This window comes from Schistocerca cancellata, chromosome 1, assembly GCF_023864275.1.
Source record: "Schistocerca cancellata isolate TAMUIC-IGC-003103 chromosome 1, iqSchCanc2.1, whole genome shotgun sequence".
Lineage (NCBI taxonomy): Eukaryota > Metazoa > Arthropoda > Insecta > Orthoptera > Acrididae > Schistocerca > Schistocerca cancellata.
In genome coordinates, this window is record NC_064626.1 from 1,170,347,605 (window position 1) to 1,170,366,402 (window position 18,798).

The window sequence follows — 18,798 nt, forward strand, 5'->3', positions numbered from 1 at the left end:
CCCACCAACCACTCTGAGGGATCTATGCCGAATCGCCGTTGAGGAGTAGGACAATCTAGACCAACAGTGGCTTGATGAACTTGTGTTTAGTATGCCACGACGAATATAGGCACGCATCAGTGCAACAGCACGTGCTACTGGGCATTAGAGGTACCGGTGTGTACAACAGTCTGGACCACCACCACCTCTGAAGGTCTCACTGTATGGAGGTACGACATGCAATGTGTAGTTTTCATGAGCAATAAAAAGGGCGGAAATGATGTTCATGTTGATCTCTATTCCAATTTTCTGTACAGGTCCCGGAACTCTTGGAACAAAGATGATGGAAAACTTTTTTTGTGTGTATGTAGTTACAGTCGGTGTAGATTTAATAATTGTACATTGTATGCATCCATTGCAAGCCTGCCTGCGAGTCCTTTGTTTTGGCTTTCTCACCACGCAGTGCTGCAAGGTCATGCAGACATTGTGGAGGTGATGTATATATTAGTTCCTCATTATCTGGATGACCTTGCAGCACCACATGGTGACAAGCCAAAACGAAGTACTTACAGGCAGCTTTGCAAAGGGAGCAGCCTATCAGTAGACGCTAAGGTGAAATTTTGTTTCTTCGATGCTAACGTTTGTTGTGATACATCATTTGAATGGAAAAGTCGCGGGATGAAAGATTTTCCGAACTTCATACATGTGGAAATTGTTACGACCAATGTTCGTTTGTTGCAAGCTCAATATTCAGTCATAAAGTAATTCCTCCTTCAGAGCTAATTTGAGTTACTTGCATATGATGGTCGCATTGCTGTTTTACAGTTTTGCTACTGCGTAATTTCGTTTGAGAATTAGAATTAGTAATTTTCAAATGGTTCAAATGGCTCTGAGCACTATGGGACTTAACAGCTATGGTCATCAGTCCCCTGGAACTTAGAACTACTTAAACCTAACTAACCTAAGGACATTACACAACACCCAGTCATCACGAGGCAGAGAAAATCCCTGACCCCGCCGGGAATCGAACCCGGGAACCCGGGCGTGGGAAGCGAGAACGCTACCACACGACCACGAGCAACGGACAGTAATTTTCACTAAGGATTTTACTTGTTGCATAATTTCGGCAATGAGATAGAAGCCACTCTGCTACATAGCAATTTAGAAGCATTGATCCATCTTTCGTGTAAGTGGAAGTCGTTCAGACTGAATGCACTTGTTGTTCAGTTCAAAGAAAACTGAGATTCGATTGTGAAATATTAAATTCATTTTTTCCTTCAGAGATGGCGACTAAATCTCCGAATTTATAATTTTATTGCAGACGGATTGCCAAAAGGTGAGTTTAAAACCAATTCCCCTTTACTCTATGTACTGCTCAGTAATGACAGTACCAGTCGCAAAGACCACGGCTAAGGTAGGTAGTGCATCGTACAAGTGAAGCGTATTTATATGTCTACAGCTATTAGAAATTGAACCCTCCTATCATCATTGCTCTTTGGACAGAAGTTTGTTTAATTTTGATTGTCTTAAATATAAATTCCGCTGGAATACATAGGTCAAAAACTTAATTCAAAAGTTGTTTAAAAGATATTTATTGAGCAAGTAATATTAGGTTTCGGAAATGCAGAGTATGACTTCAATACTCTATCGAGTGCGGTGAGAAACAGTGGCAGGTGGTGCTAACCGTAGTTTTTCGTAGCGAGGAAGTGGGTCGCGAGCCAGTAGCATAAAAAAACATGCGGGATGGCAGACGGTTTTGCATTCACAGATTGCGTCAAAGCAGTGATTTCCAGAAGCCAAATTTCAATTTTCTGTTGTGCCCAAACATTGCTAAAAGCAAATACAACAAATTCATAGACGTTTGTGCCTAATCTTTTGTATTTAAACTTAGATTCCCAGCTATTGAATAATTAATGGTTCATTCTTACATGAATTTAGAGATTCTTCAGATCAGTTTCAGGTGTACAACCACCAGGTTTTGTCAGTAGTTCTCAAGTGTTTTGTACATTATTTAGGCATGGAATGCACATTCCCAAATGTAATTTAAAATCTGTGACATTTATAAGAAATCTTTTATGATATTTTGATAGCACTCAATGACACCTACCTGCTGGCACTAAGTCTGTGAAAATCACCCAAGGCATTGCCGAGATATTAACTGTCAGAGTTTATTTAAGGTACAAAACCTTTGACATTAAATAAATTAACAAGTACTTTTCCGATCGAGGGTGCGTTTTTACCCACACACTCATTTTTGTCTTTGTAACTATGTTAAGGGCTTCTCAATAGCTCGACACGTTCAATTTATATTAAATGAAGTCCTAATCAGTACTTAATGCTGGTTGCTCAATTCAGTCATGGCGGTTGCCTTCTCCACGTTTCTTGTCAAGACACTAGAGCATGAATTTACCTGACCTCTCTTCTCTCCAAATATGGTAGTTCTCATACTCACGGTGTCCACCAATCACTGAGGACCATAGGTGCTGTCATCTATTGATACGCCACAACACTCATGCAGCTCTTTGAACTCAGCGCCGTTCTAGCCTTCATACCTCCTTTAGTTGTCAAAACATGCACACCAGCCCAGTTGCGCCGATTTCTCCATTACAAGAAGATGTTCTCTCATAGCCGTGATTGCTTTTTACAGTGAGCTGTCATTCTTATAGGGATATACTCTCACAAGACAAAGTGCTGACAAATCCATATAGGGGCGGAACTTAAAACTACACACCAGTAATGCCATCTAATAGCCAAACAGGTAACCCAAGCTACGACAGCTTCGCCAAGTGGCTGACCAGCGAACTACAAGCACCTACAATGACACAGTGTCCACTGTGCAGCAACTCACTAAACTACAATATCTCCAGTGCACCAAGCAACTGAGATTGGAACTGCGAGCAAGCACTGCATCACAATGTGGCCAGCCAAAACACACAGCGGTTTGCCAACCATCAAATATCAAAACATTGTGACATGCACAAGTGTCAGTGAGTGAGTGAAGCGATCTGGTGATGCAATAACAACCTATATTACAAGGCATTAACACATGTGATATAAATGACGTTTTCGATTTGTCTCATAATTTGCTCTGAAGTACAGTATGCTTATAGATGCATGTTTACATAGCTAAGTAGTGACGACATTAAGTAGCAACAGTTCAAATACATTGTTTATTTGGAATTACAGGTTTGTCTGGTTATTGATTTATGATGTATATCTGTGGATGTTTATGTCTGCATCTAATTTTGGTAGGCTTGTAAGGATTACTGTATTCAGTGGTGAGAGCTATTTTGTTAGTTTGGATTAACTGAAGTAGAATAGTGAGGGCTTAATCAGTTGTTAATTAGGAAGAGTTGTTTGCGTTACCAAGAGGTTCTTGTCAACACATTTGAAGTAACCAGAATGTCTCCTGAATAAAAGCAAGAGACTGAGGTTGTTATGTCTGGAAAAATGGAGGCCATATATTGCTGCCCGCATTGGTCAAGATCCGTTGAATGCTGTGAAAATATGGAATCAGAGGGTTCAATAGGGCCACACCTAACTAGAAGGCCATTCAACCAAACGCTCTGACACGCGATTTAGTGAAGAGCAAGATGAAGCAAAGACTGTGACTTATCTGCCCTATATGGGATATATTTCTGTCAAGATCAGTAGGATTCTCAATACGAATAACATCAAGTGTGTGTTCTACCCATCTACCAAAATAAGAAAACTACCAGTAAATGTGAAATATAGGCTCGGTTTACGAAAGCCAGGAATTAACAGTATACCTTGCCGAAGAGGCATGTCATGTATTGGCCAAACAACTAGGACAGTGGACACCAGATGTCAAGAACAAGGGAGGCACACCAAGCTGAGACACGCAACTATATTAGTCATTGCCGAGTACATCATGATCGATGAAAAAAGAGCGTTCAGCACAGACCCCTAGATACTGGGACAGTGTTATAAGAGAGTCAACAGAATTTTACAAAATGCATTACATTGTGCTGTCTGTACTGACAGAGAGACGGCACAGGCTAATGAATTTTGTAAAATTCGTACATGCTGTTGACCAGCGCCTAAACAAGATGTTCAAAGTCAACAGAGACAGAGATGACTGAAAACCTCATGAATCGTGACACTGGTTACCAACTCAGCAAAGCGTGAGGTCCTGCACTGGAGTTGCCAAAAAAAGCAAGAAAAGGAAGAAACGAGAATTAGGACATGGGGAGCGAACCGCAGACAAAGCGCCAGGTGCACTGTACCCAGAACAGAACGCCAGATTTCTGTCAGCCGCATCGGTCTGGAAAAATAAGGCCAGCTCGCGGTGTGGCACAATGGACCGAAGATAGAACGTCACAGGACGTTTTTAGTGGCGACAGACTGCAATAGGAGCGCCTAGAACTGACCTTGGGGGCGCATTTCACCGAAAACGGAACGCCAGTTCGAGGTCAGTTGTTCCTAACCCAGGAAGGAACGTCCCAGGATGCTTCCAGAGGTAAGGGACTGCAGACAGAAAGACGAGAACCGATCATGGAGAAGGAAGGAACTAAGTATAAATATTGGACCTGCTGAACACTCTCAGGTATCAAGCAATGAAGACAACGAGACAAGTTGTCGAGATGTTGTGCATTGACTACACTGATACTGAGCAGAAAACCCGGCATGCCAAACTGTCGACAGGTCGCCAGTAGAGCCTGAAGAATTGCATCAAGAGACTCTATGGGGAGGAGATGTACCGAAATATCAAAAAGCTGGACAAACTTAGACATACGAGAAGGAGGACGTTGTCTGCCTCACCTTCCTTCTGAGATTTAGGGATGGAGACCTACTGCCAATTTTCGCCGGGATCAAGCATCATATCAATGAGATAAGACGTCAGGCGAGCATGGCGCTTGTGAGGGAAGGGATTGGAGACATACGTCACAGCTTGGGTGTGGTGGCCAGAGAGCTTTTACATCTCACCTACACTTGCCAACCTTCGTAACAGCTAAGTATTGGGACTGAATAGACAGTGCGTCTTGGTTCATACCAGAGTGCGCCAGGAAGAACGCCTCTTTGTGCCAGTCTGCGAAGTTTGACTATATATGCAAGAAAGCAAAGCAGTTAGAGATCACTCGCACGTTGAGTAACCTAAAATGCAAGAAGTTCGATGACATCGCCTTCAAGGCACTCAGCAGGGACCTAAATTTCACAACTGCTCCTAGGAATGTGCATATTTCGTGTTTGATCAGTGTAATGGAGCCAGCAGTTAACACATTTCACCAAACGTGGCAGAAAAAATCAGCCAGGAGACATGCAGAGCCATCACCAAGCCGAACTGAGAGGTTTTCCAGTCATAACATGTGTTGGGAGTATTTGGGCCGTAGCTGTATTACGAACAATGGCTTCTACAGACATCGTGGTGAGCCTTTGTTAACCGACATAGAGACATGAAGAGCTCGTAAATCATTGCCACCACAGTTGTCGACAACGGCTCACACTTCAAGGCAAGAACTGTATTGTAACCAATTTTCTTAATATCATATGACGAAATAAAAGTCGACAGCTTTTTCGTTTATATGCGATTGCAGTCTTTCTCGGCGTATTCCAATGATGAATTCTTCTCGGGTTATCAGTCGAGTGGTGGCGTCGTCTTGTCGCGACGTTTCGATGAGTTTCGTACTCATCATCTTCGCCAGAAGATAATGTTTTACATTCTCTGTAGGTTCTTACATTGATTAAACTACAATCATTTACTTATCCTGCATTCCTGATCACTACGTCTTTAATACACTCCTGGAAATTGAAATAAGAACACCGTGAATTCATTGTCCCAGGAAGGGGAAACTTTATTGACACATTCCTGGGGTCAGATACATCACATGATCAAACTGACAGAACCACAGGCACATAGACACAGGCAACAGAGCATGCACAATGTCGGCACTAGTACAGTGTATATCCACCTTTCGCAGCAATGCAGGCTGCTATTCTCCCATGGAGACGATCGTAGAGATGCTGGATGTAGTCCTGTGGAACGGCTTGCCATGCCATTTCCACCTGGCGCCTCAGTTGGACCAGCGTTCGTGCTGGACATGCAGACCGCGTGAGACGACGCTTCATCCAGCCCCAAACATGCTCAATGGGGGACAGATCCGGAGATCTTGCTGGCCAGGGTAGTTGACTTACACCTTCTAGAGCACGTTGGGTGGCACGGGATACATGCGGACGTGCATTGTCCTGTTGGAACAGCAAGTTCCCTTGCCGGTCTAGGAATGGTAGAACGATGGGTTCGATGACGGTTTGGATGTACCGTGCACTATTCAGTGTCCCCTCGACGATCACCAGTGGTGTACGGCCAGTGTAGGAGATCGCTCCCCACACCATGATGCCGGGTGTTGGCCCTGTGTGCCTCGGTCGTATGCAGTCCTGATTGTGGCGCTCACCTGCACGGCGCCAAACACGCATACGACCATCATTGGCACCAAGGCAGAAGCGACTCTCATCGCTGAAGACGGCACGTCTCCATTCGTCCCTCCATTCACGCCTGTCGCGACACCACTGGAGGCGGGCTGCACGATGTTGGGGCGTGAGCGGAAGACGGCCTAACGGTGTGCGGGACCGTAGCCCAGCTTCATGGAGACGGTTGCGAATGGTCCTCGCCGATACCCCAGGAGCAACAGTGTCCCTAATTTGCTGGGAAGTGGCGGTGCGGTCCCCTACGGCACTGCGTAGGATCCTACGGTCTTGGCGTGCATCCGTGCGTCGCTGCGGTCCGGTCCCAGGTCGACGGGCACGTGCACCTTCCGCCGACCACTGGCGACAACATCGATGTACTGTGGAGACCTCACGCCCCACGTGTTGAGCAATTCGGCGGTACGTCCACCCGGCCTCCCGCATGCCCACTATACGCCCTCGCTCAAAGTCCGTCAACTGCACATACGGTTCACGTCCACGCTGTCGCGGCGTGCTACCAGTGTTAAAGACTGCGATGGAGCTCCGTATGCCACGGCAAACTGGCTGACACTGACGGCGGCGGTGCACAAATGCTGCGCAGCTAGCGCCATTCGATGGCCAGCACCGCAGTTCCTGGTGTGTCCGCTGTGCCGTGCGTGTGATCATTGCTTGTACAGCCCTCTCGCAGTGTCCGGAGCAAGTATGGTGGGTCTGACAGACCGGTGTCAATGTGTTCTTTTTTCCATTTCCAGGAGTGTATTTTGTGTGGAATACACGATTTCAAATATCGTATCTGATTAATACATCATTGTGTCACAGTTTCTAAATAGTTATTAAGTATTCACTATCTAGAGAAGCTATTTTCTCTTACGTAGATGACTGTGGTTGCGTTTTCACTTATAAATGGCAAATTCACTTCACTTTAACGTACAGTTTCTTAATAATTAGTTCAGTAATTATTCAGTCTCAACATTTTCAAATATGGTGGCCACAAACCTACGTATTAACTGTACAGCTTGCATCCAGCTTGTTTTCAAGTAAACTCAGTACAAAAATGGTTCAAATGGCTCTGAGCACTATGGGACTCCTGAGGTCACCAGTCCCCTAGAACTTAGAACTACTTAAACCTAACTAACCTAAGGACATCACACAAATCCACGTCCGAGGCAGACTGAAGCGCCTAGAACCGCTCGGCCACAACGGCCGGCTAAACTCAGTAAGTAAAATATTTGGCTTCAGAATTTCAGAGTAAAGTTAAGAAACATGAAACAAAATTTTGCTCGTTCAGGAACGGCGACAGTTTTTAGTACGATAACATTTATTGCAGAGGTATTGTATGATAATTGAACACCAGATCTCAAGCAGTCTTTTGACAACGGTACTGTTGTTCTTGGATGGCACCAAATTATCCAAAGGATAAATAAGTTAAGAGAGTGTAGTGAAATATTTGTGTATGTGTTAGAAATCATGATCGTGCACAACATCGTATCAATTCATTGGAAATAAATAGTCGATTGACTAAAAATTAATAAATACAGTTTGAGTAAAATTACGGTCAATAGTCAGTCTAAACATTGTCTAAGAAAGTGCTAGTACGACATAGAATAAAAGCTTACACTCAGCTAAGTGAATTAGAAGAGATACAGTTGTGCAAACGGTTCGTGGTAAAGACAGAATTTTACGTGACACCACGCAACCAAGGTCACAGGCGCGAGAACGGCCGTAATAGCGGTAGTTTTTGAGTGTAACGGACAGCTAGTCAGCTCTGTGCAACATGCGTAATAAAAATCGTTTAGGAGGGGCATTTAAGCACAATAACAAGTCAAAGAAAGGTAACACGCCTCATTAAGTAATAGTAAAATCAAACACTGTTGCGAAAACATTTGGTTCGATTACATGCGGTTTGTTGCGCCAAACTGCGGTAAATCGCGAATGCGTGGTTCGTTTGTGGACTGCAGCAGCGGAACTCAACAAGAAGAAGATCCGAGATTACGGACTTGGGGAACGAACGCCAGACTTAGAACCGGGTGCACCGTAACCGGAAGAGCTGTCAGGCGCATCGGATCGTAAGTGGAATGCAAGTTCATGGCTAGGTGCTCCTACTGAAGGCGGACAACTCTGGACCGGTCCCCACAACCGGCGGCAAAAAGAAAGCCGCAGCTGACGTAAGCGTGGCGGGACGTACATGGACGAATGAGGCCTCCCAACCCGTCCGACAGCTACAGCTGACGGCGAATGCGCTTGGCAGACGGTCAAAATAAAGTATGCATCTCGTTCTGCGCCAACTGCCAAGGAACACAGCGTGCCGCTGAACTCTGAAGCCTGCCTTTATACAGTCACTGCTTTCCTACTACTCCACAATATAACAGTTCGCGATAGAAGGCACATCACTTCTCAAGAATGTCAACTAAGCAGTCCGCGTTGCGTCTCGAAATGAGGCCCGTTAACACATGTGTCGTAGCCTTTACAGGGCTATTACAAATGATTGAAACGATTTCATAAATTCACTGTAGCTCCATTCATTGACATATGGTCACGACACACTACAGATACGTAGAAAAACTCATAAAGTTTTGTTCGACTGAAGCCGCACTTCAGGTTTTTGCCGTTAGAGCGCTCGAGAGCGCAGTGAGACAAAATGGCGACAGGAGCCGAGAAAGCGTATGTCGTGCTTGAAATGCACTCACATCAGTCAGTCATAACAGTGCAACGACACTTCAGGACGAAGTTCAACAAAGATCCACCAACTGCCAACTCCATTCGGCGATGGTATGCGCAGTTTAAAGCTTCTGGATGCCTCTGTAAGGGGAAATCAACGGGTCGGCCTGCAGTGAGCGAAGAAACGGTTGAACGCGTGCGGGCAAGTTTCACGCGTAGCCCGCGGAAGTCGACGAATAAAGCCGACGGTTTGGAAAATCTTATGGAAAAGGCTAAAGCAGAAGCCTTACCGTTTACAATTGCTACAAACCCTAACACCCGATGACAAAGCCAAACGCTTTGAATTTTCGGCGCGGTTGCAACAGCTCATGGAAGAGGATGCGTTCAGTGCGAAACTTGTTTTCAGTGATGAAGCAACATTTTTTCTTAATGGTGAAGTGAACAGACACAATGTGCGAATCTGGGCGGTAGAGAATCCTCACGCATTCGTGCAGCAAATTCGCAATTCACCAAAAGTTAACGTGTTTTGTGCAATCTAACGGTTTAAGGTTTACGGCCCCTTTTTCTTCTGCGAAAAAAACGCTACAGGACACGTGTATCTGGTCATGCTGGAAAACTGGCTCATGCCACAACTGGAGACCGACAGCGCCGACTTCATCTTTCAACAGGATGGTGCGCCACCGCACTTCCGTCATGATGTTCGGCATTTCTTAAACAGGAGATTGGAAAAGCGATGGATCGGTCGTGGTGGAGATCTTGATCAGCAATTCATGTCATGGCCTCCACGCTCTCCCGACTTAACCCCATGCGATTTATTTCTGTGGAATTATGTGAAAGATTCAGTGTTTAAACCTCCTCTACCAAGAAACGTGCCAGAACTGCGAGATCGCATCAACGATGCTTTCGAACTCATTGATGGGGACATGCTGCGCCGAGTGTGGGAGGAACCTGATCATCGGCTTGATGTCTGCCGAATCACTAAAGGGGCACATATCGAACATTTGTGAATGCCGAAAAAAACTTTTTGAGTTTTTGTACGTGTGTGCAAAGCATTGTGAAAATATCTCAAATAATAAAGTTATTGTAGAGATGTGAAATCACTTCAATCATTTGTAATAACCCAGTATAATATTGCGTGGAAAATTGATCAGATGCATTTAAAAACCTTTTGTCCATTATTTTTACTGTTCACGATACACTGAAAAACAGTTTATATGCCCGTGACAACAAATTCAACGTGCACTGCACACCTTTCCGCCGCACAACAACCAACCTTCCATAATTGCTATCATTCCGCTGTTGCGTTAAAACTCGTTACGTGTCAATACGAATCTAGATTCTCACTCTCGCAGAGCACTTATAACAATCAAATCTTATTTAAACATTTCCAGTGTAAACATGTAATATTCGCGCAAATTACGTTGACACTCGGCGCATAGCTGAGGGGAGCGATGTAAATGGGAAATGCCATTACGGTCGCTCCCATCAGCCACCACGTCGAGTATCAAATTCGTTTGCACATGTAGAAATGATTTCAAAATTCAAAAAAAAAATATATATATATAAAGCAGCAGTAAATATCGAGTGCGTGACAGTCGCAGAGTAAACACAAGGTGTGATGAATTATGTTAACAGATTCTTCCGTCGGTTCTTCGTAGAACAACATTATAATAAATGAAAAGCACCAGTTTGCTTTTGTTCTACAATATTGCTTTTATTTTGTTAACCGGTTTTCGGCTTACAAGGCCATCTTTAGACACTTACTGAGTATTGTAACCAAAGAAGTTACAATGTTTGCAAACAACATTGGAAGAGATGTAACACATCTAGACTGAAGCAGAAACATATGGTAAGTCACATCTTTGACAGATTGGTGGTAGTGCAATGAAGAAGTAGTTACATTGAGAGTTGTTTCTTCTTTTAATTGGTTTGTGTATCACTCTCCATTTTTGATGCCTCCTTATGAAGAAGCCTTTTCAAGCACTAATTTTATTTTATTTTATTAGTTTTGTTTATTAATAGAAACGTTTATGTAGGCATGCTGTTCCTATTTTGTGCTAAAGCTTTTCCTGTCTACTCCTTTTTTATTTATTCACTGTCCAGGTTTTTTCTTCTTCATTGCATTACCACAACACTGTCAAAGATGTTACTTACTGTATGTTTCTGCTTCAGTCTAGATGTGTTACTTCTCTTCCAATGTTGTTTGCAAACATTGTAACTTCTTTGGTGACAATACTCAGTAAATTTATGAAGATGGCCCTTGTAAGCCGAAAACCGGTTATCACAATAAAAGTAATATTGTAGAACAAAAGCAAACTGGTGCTTTTCATTTATTGTGATGAATTACATAAGAGACAACTATTAGTATACGAATTAAATATCAATGTACCTGTGTATAGGTAGCTTCATAGTGCTAGAATCACAACCTCTGCCGATGGAAAAAGCGATGGAGTACAGGATACTTAAGAAAGACTCCTTCAGTTTCACCAGTCCAATACTTCTATATAAACGGAGATACAAACTTGCAGTTTTATTTATTTAGTATATGACACACATCGTATTTTAAGATATTTAAAGAACAAAAACCGCAAGTGAGATACACATTTTACATGCTAAGATAAACTGCCGCAATCCACTCAAGACATGCAGGTGTTGGAATGAAGAACACAATTGATTACCAAGGTATCCTTTCAGCTCACATTCTTTGACAATGTGATGGCTGGATTGTCTTGGAGCTCCACAGTTGTGACTTGATATAGAAAGTTTTCGACACTTGTACAGATTTCCTGAACAAATATCGTGTCCAGGGCAAATATACTTAAATTTTGTCATAAATGCTGGGGAAGTTAAAAATCGCGTAATTACCGATGGGTCTGTTAGGCCACTTAGATAGTGTGACGTAATCTGTCAAAATTGCTGGCCCTTTAAACTTGATGGTGCATTTCGTTTTTGTAAAGTATTCAGAGACACGTACATACTGAACTCTCCCCATGAGATTTTCATATTTTTGGGACCCTGAAGGAAGACATTCGCGGCCGTCAAATTGCGTCACACTAAGAGGTGCACGCCTGGATTCAATCATTGTCCCATAGGCAGCTGTAAATATTTTTTCATGAAGGCATCGACAGTCATGTCTCACAGAAGCATACATGTATTATAGTCTGCATAGGATACGGTGGGCGATGGGCAGTGACCAATTTTCGTCCAAAGAGCTGGGCGAGTTCATTCGTCTGTTCGGAAGGGGAGGCCAGCAGTGTTCGTCCCCTTTCGACAGGTCGGCTATGACAGAATCGAGGTGCACGCCCTGCCAACTTACTCAAACGATTTTACGGAAACTATTTCGTAAAAAATATCATTTTGCGTCACATACAGCTTTATACATCAGCTTCATGATGACATGCACATCATGTTATTAATGGTCATAGTTATTGTGACATTTGCGTGTAAGACATTGCGCGAAATTCGAAAACGTTAGCTATTAAAAATAGGGGTCGCTATAATTTTGCGTTTGGTACATATTACGTAATATGTTGCTGCATATGAAATTTAGTTAACATATGAAATTTTTATTTAGACGTAGGTGAAGATCTATCAGTCAAAAATCTCGAGAAAATTGATCTAATGTAACACACTCATTTGTGATCGCCTGCGCCAGATAAACCAGGAATAAAATATCCATAACATTCCAAATATTTCAAAAACGGTTTGAGATATCAAAACGAGATTGTGGCAAATAATATCATGCAAAGAGGTGAGTATTTTGCCATATCGTTATTGTGCGGAACTTCTGTATCTACCATGTTATTCCACTAACTACAGACTTTCATGGTGAAAAAATGCAATTTCTAAGGGCCATCAATACCTGGTGAAACGAGAAATACTATGAGTTTTGTAACAACATGAGTGAAAACATTGCACGTTTACTTTCGTACCGATAATGTGCTTCTTCATAAGCTATTGACTTTTCTTTTCCTCAGTTCCTCACTTAATTAATTTAATAAACCACTGTTTCCGAATCCTCTCGCAATTGCGTCTGCACAATATGTTAGGTGACACTTTGTAAACTTCGCTGTGTTTTGGCAAAAAAGCAAAAACATGGCTCTGAGAACTATGAGACTTACCTTGTAAGCTCATCAGTCCCCTAGAACTTAGAACTAGTTAAACCTAACTAACCAAAGGACATCACACACATCCATGCCCGAGGCAGGATTCGAACCTGCGACCGTAGCGGTGGCGCGGTTCCAGACTGTAGCGCCTAGAACCGCTCGGTCACTCCGGCCGGGGCAAAAAAGCAACTCATTGCTTTCGTTGCATTTTCGGCGGAATTATTTTTAGGTAGTAATCAAAGCACAGGTGACATCATCTTTTTGAATGGTCGCCATATAAGTGCGGGCGTGGAGGGGGCTCCAATTAATATTACAAAAAATGTGAGCCTAGGCTTCAGTTAAGAACAGCACTTCCCCTCCAACATTGGCATTTCCGCTACAGCGCTGCAACTTTCTCCACGTATGCCTTGCTGATTGTGCATCTGCTGGTCACATTGTTATGTGCGCACACTACAAACAGATGTGGCGATTACATTTAAAATAATACATGGTTTACTTATTCGTTTCCATCTGTCTCATTCTCCTTTGACTCCTCCTTGTATTTTCTTGCCTATCTCTGCGTTACCTCTTTTGGTAGAGTGCATTTTCTCAAAAAGGACTTTTCTCCACCGTTTCTATACAATGCCTTCATCTCGGTGGAAGTATTTCTACGTCTACATCCATGCCCTTCTAACCACTATAAGTTCATGACAGATTCTATTTCATACTGCTCCAGTTATTAGGGCTACCACTGTTTTTCCATACTGTATCACCTATTTTCCCCACGCATGCCTTTGCTGATTGTGCATCTGCTGGTCACATTGTTCTGTGTGCAGACTAACAGCTACGGCTATTACATTTAAAATAATAAATGGTTTACTTATTCGTTTCCATCTGTCTCGTTCTCATTTGACTCCTCCTTATATTTTCTTGCCTATCTCTGCGTTACCTCTTTTGGTAGAGTGCATTTTCTCAAAAAGGACATTTCTTCACGTTTTCTATACAATGCCTTCATCTCGGTGGAAGTATTTCTACGTCTACATCCATGCTCTTCTAACCACTATTAAGTTCATGGCAGACTGTTTTTCCTACGGCTCCTGTTATTAGGGCTACCACTTCTTTCCATACTGTATCATAGATGGATTGTGAAAAGACTGGTCGTTGAAATAGCTCTGTGGGAGCTGTAATTAACCTAATCTTGTTCTCAAAATGCCTATGCGTGAAACGTAGCAGCTTGTAGTATATACCTAGATTCACAATTTACAGCCTTTTTTAAGTAGGCTTTCTTGGGATAATTTACATACATCTTTAAATGTCCACCTGTTCAGTTTCTTCGGCTTCTCTTTGACACTCTCCCACGGATCAAACAAACCTGTGGCCATTCGCCCTGCCCTTCTCTGTTACGTTCAATACCTCCTGTTATTCCTCTTTGGTATGGGTCCCATACACTTGAGCAATAGTCGAAGACAAGTGGCAAGAGTAATTTGTAAGCAATCTCCTTTGTACAATGCAGTACCCTAGTATTCCACCTATGAATTGAGGTCTGCCAAGGGCCTTATCTACGACCGAGCCGATATGATAGTTCCACTTCGCATCCTGGCATAGTGTTACTCCCAGGTATTTGTATGAATTGGCCGATTCCATTTGTGTCTCGTTGATTCTCTAGCCGTAGGATACTAGGTTTTTTTTGTTTTTTTTTTTTTGTTTTGCTAAGTGTACAGTTTTCCAATCACAAACGTTTAAGCATGTTGCCAATTTTTCGCACCACTTTGAAACCTTAAGATCCGATTGAAAATCTGAGCAGCTTTTTTCAGACAGTATTATAGGTAACTGCATTGTTTGTGAAAAATCTAAAGTTACTATTAATATTGTCTACAAGATCATTAATATACAACATGAACATCAAGGGTCCCACCACTTCCCTGGGGCACAGTCGAAATTACTTCTACAACTGTCGATGACTCTCTATCCAAGATAACATGCCGCGTCCTGCCTGTAAAGCAATTCTCAATTAAGTCACCAATTTCGCTTGATAGCCCATACGATCGCAGTTTTCAGTATAAGCATAGGAAATCTAGAAACACTACATCCCTCTGACTGCTTTCAACAGTGGCTTCCAGGATGTCACTGGGGAAAAGTGCAAGATGAGTTTCACACGACAGATGTTTTCGGAATCGGTGGTGGTTGAAACGAAGACATCATTCTATTCGAGATAGCTTACTACTTTTGAGCTCAAAATATAAGATCCTACAACAGAAGACGTTACTATATTGGACGGTAGTTTTGTGGATCACTTCTACAGCCCATCATGTACACAGGTGTAACCTGACCTTTCATCCAGTGTCTGGGTACGGTTTTGTGTTCGGGGGATCAACGAGAGATTGTGGTTAAAATAGGTATAGACTCAGACAAGGTCCTAGAGCATTGTTCACTTCTAGCGATTTCACCTGTTCCTGAACACCACTGGTACTAATATCTTTACCTACACCTACTTGAAAATGATGTTCTGTGTTTCTGCTTGGATTTGCTACTTTTAATTCCAGATTGAGTGTCTGGTCACGGCGTTTACATATGAACTGATTATTGCTCCGCAAGAGCGTTCTGGAAGTTTCCATGTCTTGGTTGCACGTCATGCCTCAAAACCTTTATTTTTTCTATGCACTACAAAATACTGTGTCACATTTTTCAGTCTTTATAATGAATAAACGAATAAACAAGCCATATAATTCATCAGGTTGGTGACGATCCCTTGTCTGGTTTTATTTATCAGTGGTTTAAGTTTTGAACAATGCCTAAAGGTCCTGAATTTATCGTTATGTAGTAATCGGCATTCAAGATTAGATAAGAACCATGTGAAACTTTAATTTCGAACGCCTTAGGAACATGGGTAGTGCTACATAGTCACTGTATAGGGTATTGTTCGAAATGTTCAATAACTCTTGCCTTGTTTTATTTGTTTCAGGTGTGGCGGATTCCTGGCCTGTGGGAGCGAGTATTTTACGTGATACTACCGCAGCTACCATATTATATAAAAGACTTCACTAACTACCTCGCTTTCCAGTGGGGTAACACCGTGTCGCCATATCCAAAAAGGACAGAGAAACAGAATGGAACACACTGAAACTACTGGCGAGAAAGCTGTTCTGTTCTCTGGCATCACTGATAGCTTTTTTTTTTTTTTGTATCGTTTGCTCCGTTGTCAAAGACACCTTCTCTGTAGAAGGCAATAGCATGAACAATAAAATTATGGTCAGCTAACAGTAATCTAGGTGAATATTCCAGATAGTGGTGGATAGCGTTTACCTGAAGCAAACATATTATACACACAGGACGAGGTGCCTAAATTTGTCACTTCAAATGACGTTTGAGTAAAAGATCTTGGTAAAAGCTTTTCATGTGGAAGAACAGTTATCAATGGCTTACGAAATAAAGACTAGTGCATTTCACAACTTGATTAAACGCCAAGACAGAGATATTAACTATGTTTTTCAAATGGAACTTGTATTTTTAGGCGTCGTAAAAGCACATACCTTAGAGACAAATTCAGTGAGTTAATGTTTTAGGTCTGACAACTTTCTTTTTTTTTTCTCCTCCATCGGTCTCCTATTGGTTCGACGCGGCACACCACAGATTCCTCTCCTCTTCATCCCAGAGTAGCGTTTCGACCCCAAACGTCCTCAGTTATTTATTGGATGTATTCCAATATCTGTCTTTTCCTGCAGTTTCTACGCTCTACACGTCTACAGCATTTTCTAGTACCAGAGAAGTTCTTTCTTGCCATCTTAAGAAATGTCTTACGAAATTTCGATCACTTACTTTCTTCGCTGAATGCGAAAATATTTTATCTTCGCTGACCTACACAGGAAGAAATGACCATCTCAATAAAATAAGAGACATCGCAGCTCGTACAGAAAGCTTCAGCAATTGTGCACACAAGAGCTTAAATGGATTGGAAATAACAGCCAACCACTTGCTAAATACAGATTTATTAAACTTTAATCACGGTTTCGACAGTTTCAAAACTGTCTTCTTCAGAAGCTATTGCGCTTAGAATAACATTATCATAGACAATGTGGGAGTCGTTGACTTTCTGACATATGTGAGACTAGTATGCTCTATCTTCCTACCGCAGTTGCTCGAGGACGCTCTGTGTGTCCCAAGCAAGATCGTAAGAGATGGAAAAGAACCACCGTGGTACAACAACCGAGTTAGAAAACTGCTGCGGAAGCAAAGGGAACTTCACAGCAAACATAAACATAGCCAAAGCCTTGCAGACAAGTAAAAATTACACGAAGTGAAATGTAGTGTGAGGAGGGCTATGCGGGAGGCGTTCAATGAATTCGAAAGTAAAGTTCTATGTACTGACTTGGCAGAAAATCCTAAGAAATTTTGGTCTTATGTCAAAGCGGTAGGTGGATCAAAACAAAATGTAAGACACTTTGTGACCAAAATGATACTGAAACAGAAGATGACAGACTAAAAGCCAAAATACTAAATGTCTTTTTCCAAAGCTGTTTCACAGAGAAAGACTGCACTGCAGTTCCTTCTCTAGATTGTCGCACAGATGACAAAATGGTAGATATCGAAATAGATGACAGAGGGATGGAAAAACAATTAAAATCGCTCAAAAGAGGAAAGGCCACTGGACCTGATGGGATACCAGTTCGATTTTACACAGAGTACGCGAAGGAACTTGCCCCGCTTCTTGCAGCGTTGTACCGTAGGTCTCTAGAAGAGCGTAGCGTTCCAAAAGATTGGAAAAGGGTACAGGTCATTCCCGTTTTCAAGAAGGGACGTCGACCAGATGTGCAGAACTACAGACCTATATCTCTATCGTCGATCAGTTGTAGAATTTTGAAACACGTATTATGTTCGAGTATAATGACTTTTCTGGAGACTAGAAATCTACTCCGTAGGAATCAGCATGGGTTTCGAAAAAGACGATCGTGTGAAACCCAGCTTGTGCTATTCGTCCACGAGACTCAGAGGGCCATACACACGTGTTCCCAGGTAGATGCCGTGTTTCTTGACTTACGCAAGGCGTTTTATACAGTTCCCCACAGTCGTTTCATGAACAAAGTAAGAGCGTATGGACTATCAGACCAATTGTGTGATTGGATTGAAGAGTTCCTAGAAAACAGAACGCAGCATGTCATTCTCAATGGAGAGAAGACTTCCGAAGTAAGAGTAATTTCAGGTGTGCCGCAGGGGAGTGTCGTAGGGCTGTTGCTGTTCACAATATATATAAATGACCTTCTAGATAGCGTCAGAAGTTCACTGAGGCTTTTTGAGGATGATGCTGCGGTATATCGAGAGGTTGTAACAATGGAAAATTGTACTGAAATGCAGGAGGATCTGCAACGAATTGACGCATGGTGCAGGGAATGGCAATTGAATGTCAATGTAGACAAGTGTTATGTGCTGCGAATACATAGAAAGAAAGATCCTTTATCATTTAGCTACAATAAAGCAGGTCAGCAACTGGAAGCAGTTAATTCTATAAATTATCTGGGAGTAGGCATTAGGAGTGATTTAAAATGGAATGGCCATACAAAATTAATCGTCGGTAAAGCGGATGCCAGACTGAGATTCAATGGAAGAATCCTAAGGAAATCCAATCCGAAAACAAAGGAAGTAAGTGACAGTACACTTGTTC

At 42.5% G+C, this 18,798-nt stretch overlaps 1 protein-coding gene across 1 annotated transcript in view; it reads left to right on the forward strand.

Moving 5' to 3' along the window:
* The window catches only part of LOC126093935 (short-chain dehydrogenase/reductase family 9C member 7-like), a 151,994-nt gene extending 135,594 nt beyond the window's left edge, over positions 1-16,400 (forward strand). The window contains exon 8 of the mRNA XM_049908758.1: positions 16,105-16,400. Within this exon, the coding sequence (XP_049764715.1) occupies positions 16,105-16,263 (159 nt within the window). The 3' untranslated portion in view covers positions 16,264-16,400. The remainder of the gene's footprint in view (positions 1-16,104) is intronic.
* The last annotated feature ends 2,398 nt before the right edge of the window (positions 16,401-18,798 follow it).